General features: G+C 53.5%; 1 protein-coding gene across 3 annotated transcripts in view; it reads left to right on the top strand.

The window, feature by feature from the left end:
• Fam187b (family with sequence similarity 187, member B) overlaps positions 1–4,419 on the top strand; it is a 22,447-nt gene extending 18,028 nt beyond the window's left edge. For 2 of the 3 annotated variants that reach the window (XM_005400031.2, XM_005400033.2), the window contains one exon: positions 4,015–4,419. In XM_005400031.2, coding sequence (XP_005400088.1) covers positions 4,015–4,384 — 370 coding nt within the window. In that variant the 3' untranslated portion in view covers positions 4,385–4,419. Of the gene's footprint in view, positions 1–6; positions 791–4,014 lie in introns of those variants that run through there. The other variant, XM_005400032.2, reaches the window with a different exon arrangement.
• Positions 4,420–5,200: the final 781 nt, after the last annotated feature.

The raw sequence follows: 5,200 nt of genomic DNA, 5'->3' as shown, positions 1-5,200 counted from the left end.
ATGGTGACCTCACAGTGCCTTGCCTGGTGCCTGGCCCACTGCCACAGTGCCAGTCCAGCCAGTCCACCATGCTGACCACCCTGTGGCTGCTTCTCAGCCTTGCTGTCCCAGTGCCGGGATTCTACACTCCTATCAGCTGTCCTCGGGGCCAAAAATGTCAGCTGGCCCTGCTGTCTGGTAATGATGTCCTCCTGGAATGCCCCCTCTTTGGGGGACACTGGAAGTACTACTTCTCGATGAGCAAAGAGAGCCGAGCCTATGACCCTTCCAAGGTTTCCAACATAGAAATAACATCGGAGAACAATCTTGCCATCACCAACCCTCTGCCATCCCAGAAAGGCCTCTACCACTGCTGGGACAAAAGCAACACTGAAGTGATCCAGTTTGAGATTGACTTCCAGGACATGAGCACTGTGCATATTACACACAACGCACTGCAGGTGATGCCCTTGCAGAATCAAAGCGTGCGTGAGGGCAGCAGAGAGATCATGTTCACCCAGTGGGAGCCCTGGCAGGACTGTAACCGCTGTGGGGTACCTGGAGAACGCAAGCGCCTGGGCTACTGCTATGTTGATGAGCCTCTGGAGGACCCCATGCCCTGTGGACTCTACCTGGGGGAGGTCCTGGGTTGGTCATCCCGCATGCGGCCTGAGGTGCAAGTAGAAACCTGTTTGGTGGAATGTAAGGACACATCATTTGCCCCGGTGGGCTTTGTCATCTATGACAACTTCAAGTTCAATGAGGAACAGGAATCTTTGTGGCTCCACTGCCCTATAGCATCCATGTACAGGTGATGAGACGCGGCTCCCACTCCTGCCTCTGTCCCGAAGCCAGCTGGCCCGGTGGAAGCCTGGGTGGGGGTGGAGTTCTGTTCAGGCACCACACAAGCTCTTTGATCATCAAGATAGTGCCAGGTCTGGCTTTCAGGAAGCCCAGTGTCCAAGGTGGAGATACTCGAGGTGGTCAGAGCTGGAACAGGAGGAGCTCAGGTGGAGTGATGGGCTGTGGTGGGGGAAGCCCAGAAATTAAGAGATCCCAAGGAACCGCTGCCTCCTCCAGAAGGGCCCAAAAGGTCCTGGAGAAGAGGATAGCGACGCTAGAGTTCATGTTCATTTGCTGTTCTCCTGCCAGGAGCCCGTGGGAGATCTTCTCTTCCTCTTCCCACCGCTTCCCCTGCCCCATCAGGTGCTGCATCCAGGGCCTGGACAAACTGTCTTTGTGCGCAGCACCCTCTCCCACCTCACTCTCCTGCCCCAGAAGCTGTGGACTCAGAGGAGACCTATTTTACAGAAGGGGAACCTGGCTCCGAGGGTGCAGTTCTTGCCCAAGGGGCTCCTGGGGGGAAGGGGTGGTGCTGACCCTATATTCCACATACTCGACTGTGGGTTCTCTTACCCGTTCCCAGATGCCTATGAAGCCCTTCTTGCATGGGACACCAGCACGGGGGAGCCCAGGCAACCTCTGGCCCCCTGTAGTCACGAGCTCTGTGGAATCTGGCTTTGCTCCCTCTATCAGTTTTCCTTCTTGTGTAACCCAGCTGTGACTTCTGCTCCCCTCTCTGTCACTCTGGGACCTTGTGTGTTTCTCCCTAACCTCTCTGCTTCCTCCGCCATTAAGTAGAAAAGCAATCTGCTCCCCAGAGAGCACCACAGTTTGGAAGGTGCAGCAGAGGGAGTTTGAACCCCCTCCCACCTAGTGAGTGTCACTTGCCTCAAGGGTTCCCCAGCGCAAACCACAGGGAACACAGGATAAGAACAGAGGGACTGCTGGAGGGATCGGGGTGCCTTGTTCCTCCTCCTTTTCCTCCTCCCTCCTTTTTCTCCTCTTTCTCCTTCCTCTTCTTTTTTTTTGGCGTTTGATTTTCTTTTTTTCCTCTTTTTTTTTTTTTGTTGTTTTTTTTCTAGGACCAGGAATTGAACTCACGACCTTGAGCTTGCCAGGCAGGGGCTGTGCCACTGAGCTAAATCCCCAGCCCTCGCCGTTTGATTTAAACAACAAAGTTTATGTTCTCACTATCCTGGTGGCTGGAAATCAGAAGGTCTTTTATTTTTCTGTGAGAGGTGGCCTTTCTTCTGTCTGAGGAGTTGAGGAGTGGCATTTCTTTTTTCTTTATCATTATATAGCCTACACTGGCCTCAAACTCACAGCCATTGTCCTGTCTCAGCCTTCCGAGTGCTGAGGTACCAACATATACCACCATGGTCAGCAGGAATGGCATTTTTTTTTTTTTTTTTAAGACAAGGACTTGCTATGTAGTGCAGGCTGGCCTTGAACTTACTATGTAGCCCAACCTGGCCTGGAACTCATGGCAGTCCTCCTGCCTCAGCCTCCTGAGTGCTGTGATTACACCACACCCAACTAGAGCGGCATTGCTTGTGAGGTTTTAGTCCTGGGATCTGGCTTGGGTTGCAGCCCCATCTCTGCCTCTTTCCAGCTGTGCGACTTTGGGCCTGTAGCTTTCCTCTGTGCCTCAGTTTTCCCATTTGTACTTTAGGACTGTATTTCTTTCCTAGGGCTACCAGCACAGAGAACCATAAACCAGTTGACTTAGAACCACAGAAATACATGTGGTACCATCTTGGAGGCTGGAAGTTGGTGTCACTGTCACTCTGGTGCCTCACGGGTGGAACCCCTCCTGGCTCCCATAGGAGCAGGGGACCCTGGGACCTCTTTCTTTGGCTTGTGGCTGCCTTGCTCCTCTCTCTGTTCCATGGTATTTCTCGGCTACTCCTGCATGTCCACATCTCTCAGTCTCATCTCCTTCTCCTCTAAGACAGAGGTCGTATTGCCTCTAGGGCTGCCTATTCTGGTAGCTCCTCTTTCTAATCTGGTTATAACTGCAACAGCCCAATTTCCAAATAAGGTTCTGGGGAAGATGTGAATTTGAGGGGGCCACTACCCAACTCAGGACAGAAACCTCGGTCACCATGGCCTCTTGGGGTCATCGTGATTTAAGAGGGCCAGTGACAGTCGTGTGCCCACACCGTGTCTGGTCTGACATACGGTCCCACGCTTTAGGTAGGGATCAGCTACTGCTTTTGTGACTTTTGGCCTTGTCCCAGTGTCGGCTGGTGAGGACTCCCCTCATTCTTTGGCCATGCTAGACTCGCTGTGCACCCCACCCATTTATTGTCACACTTGCCCTGGCTGTTTATATGCTCAACACGTTCTGGGTACATGGACACAGTACAGGACAAAAATGACCAGCACTCCTTCCTGCCCTCAGTGAGAAACAAATATTTTAGATGGTAATAAAGGCTAATGGCCAGTGAACAGGCCAGTCAGGGAGGCCTCCCTGAGAAGAGCCATTTGGGGCAAGAGTAAAAGGTAGTGGAGAGCTGTGTGCATGGAGGAACAGCATTCCAGGTGGAGGGAACAGCCAGGCAGTAAGCCCCGAGGCAGGACTATGTCCAGCATGTCTGAAGACCATCTAGGATACCAGTGTGGCTGGGCCAAGTGAACAATGGGAATAGAGCAGGCAGGGCCAACACATTACTTAGGGACTATCCTTTCCTTCTTTCTTTCTTTCTTTCCTTCTTTCTTTCTTTCTTTCTTTCTTTCTTTCTTTCTTTCTTTGTCTTTTTGAAACAGGATCTCACTATGCAGTTCGGGTTGGCCTTGAGCTCACTTTGCAGTCCAGGCTGATCTCAAACTTGCAATAATCCTCCTGCCTCAGCCTCCCAAGTGCTGGGATTATAGGCATGTGCCACCATGCCCAGTTGGGACTGTTCTTTCTCATTCCTGCAAATAGGCTACTAGGGAGGCAGGTACAATCGTTACCCTCTTCTACAGCAAGAGGGTAGAAACACAAGGAGCTGGAGGCTTTGGCCCAGGTCCCAGCTGGTGGTGGGGACAGTGGTGGGAGCACCTGGCCACACAGACCCCATCTGCCCCTGCTAACTGCTGACTGGTGCAGTGGCCGCCAGGGCAGAGGGGCCACCATCTCCACCTCCCTTCTGATATCAGTCCCCCTTTCTCCTTGGGACCTTGCGGCTGACTTTGTCTCCCTTGCAGGCCCGTCAGCTGGGAGGCTAACAACACCCCCTTGACCTGGCAGAACGAGCTCTCGGGCAAGAATCTCCACAGCACCCTGGACATCCCCTCGGGCGGTCGGCAACTGCAGATCTTCCAGCCAGCCATTTATAGGTGCTTTGTGGAGCAGGAGGTCGTAGCCCAGTTCAATCCCCTGGGTGCCCTGAAGCCAAAGGAACCTCAGACAAGAGAGAACAAGACCCAGGAACCAGTCTCGAAGACACTCTCCATTCCTCTGTGGTTGAAACTGCTGCCATTCGTGGGCACAGTCTTGGTTTTGGGGCTGCTGCTGCTCAAAACCCTCAGCCCTCTCTCTGGCAAAAGCAGAAATCGGACACTGCTGGTGAAATAAAACAAGCCCTCGGGGACCCCGGTCCTGGCCTTCTACCCTTCTGGCCTCTCTCGTCCCTCCTGCGGCTTCTGCTCTCTGCCTGGGCCACATTGCCCCGTGAAAAGTTGACTGACCTGGGGGGATAGCTGAAGATGACTGAGCCCTTCCTGTTTCAGATCTGGTCTGCTCAGCCACTGCACAGAAAAGGAAACTGAGGCAAGGCTGGATGATTACTGGAAGGTGGGGCTCCAGTTCAAACCCAGCTGGCCTGGCTCAAGCCTGTGTTCCCCAGGAGGGAGCGGGAGGAAGCTCATTCTCAGAGTGAATCTTTGGGTGGGGTCAATGGTAGCCTCCTCCCTCACCCCAGCCTCTCACATAAAGGGGTGTGTGTGTGTGTGTGTGTGTGTGTGTGTGTACGGGTGGGTGTAAGTTCCAGGTCCTCCCAGGTCTGCATGGAGCTGCCTGCCTTTCCCCTGCTTGTCCCTTGCTCCACTCTTCCCCACCTATGCTGAGGCCTTCAGGCTCAGCCATAGCTCCCCAAGTTAAGGCCCATGGTGGCCTGGACACCTGTCACCCCTCCTTGCTCTGGTGAGAGAAGAACCCTCATCAGTCCCTCCACAAAGGGTCCCAGTTCTGGCTCAGCTGATCCCCCACCAGGCCTGACTGTTCCCAGAAATGACACACACAGTTCAGCAGAGTATACGAGTAAGGAATGAAATATTAATGCCTTTTAAAATTCATTGCCCTACATTTCCACTGTGAAGCAGTGACAGGGTCGATGGGAAATTCTCCCCGAGCAGAGCCGGGCCCTGGAGGACAGGGCAGAGCGTATCCCCC

The sequence above is a fragment of the Chinchilla lanigera genome, unplaced genomic scaffold (assembly GCF_000276665.1).
Source record: "Chinchilla lanigera isolate Chin_1 unplaced genomic scaffold, ChiLan1.0 scaffold00067, whole genome shotgun sequence".
In the NCBI taxonomy this organism is placed as follows: domain Eukaryota; kingdom Metazoa; phylum Chordata; class Mammalia; order Rodentia; family Chinchillidae; genus Chinchilla; species Chinchilla lanigera.
This window is presented reverse-complemented; position numbering and strand designations above follow the sequence as displayed.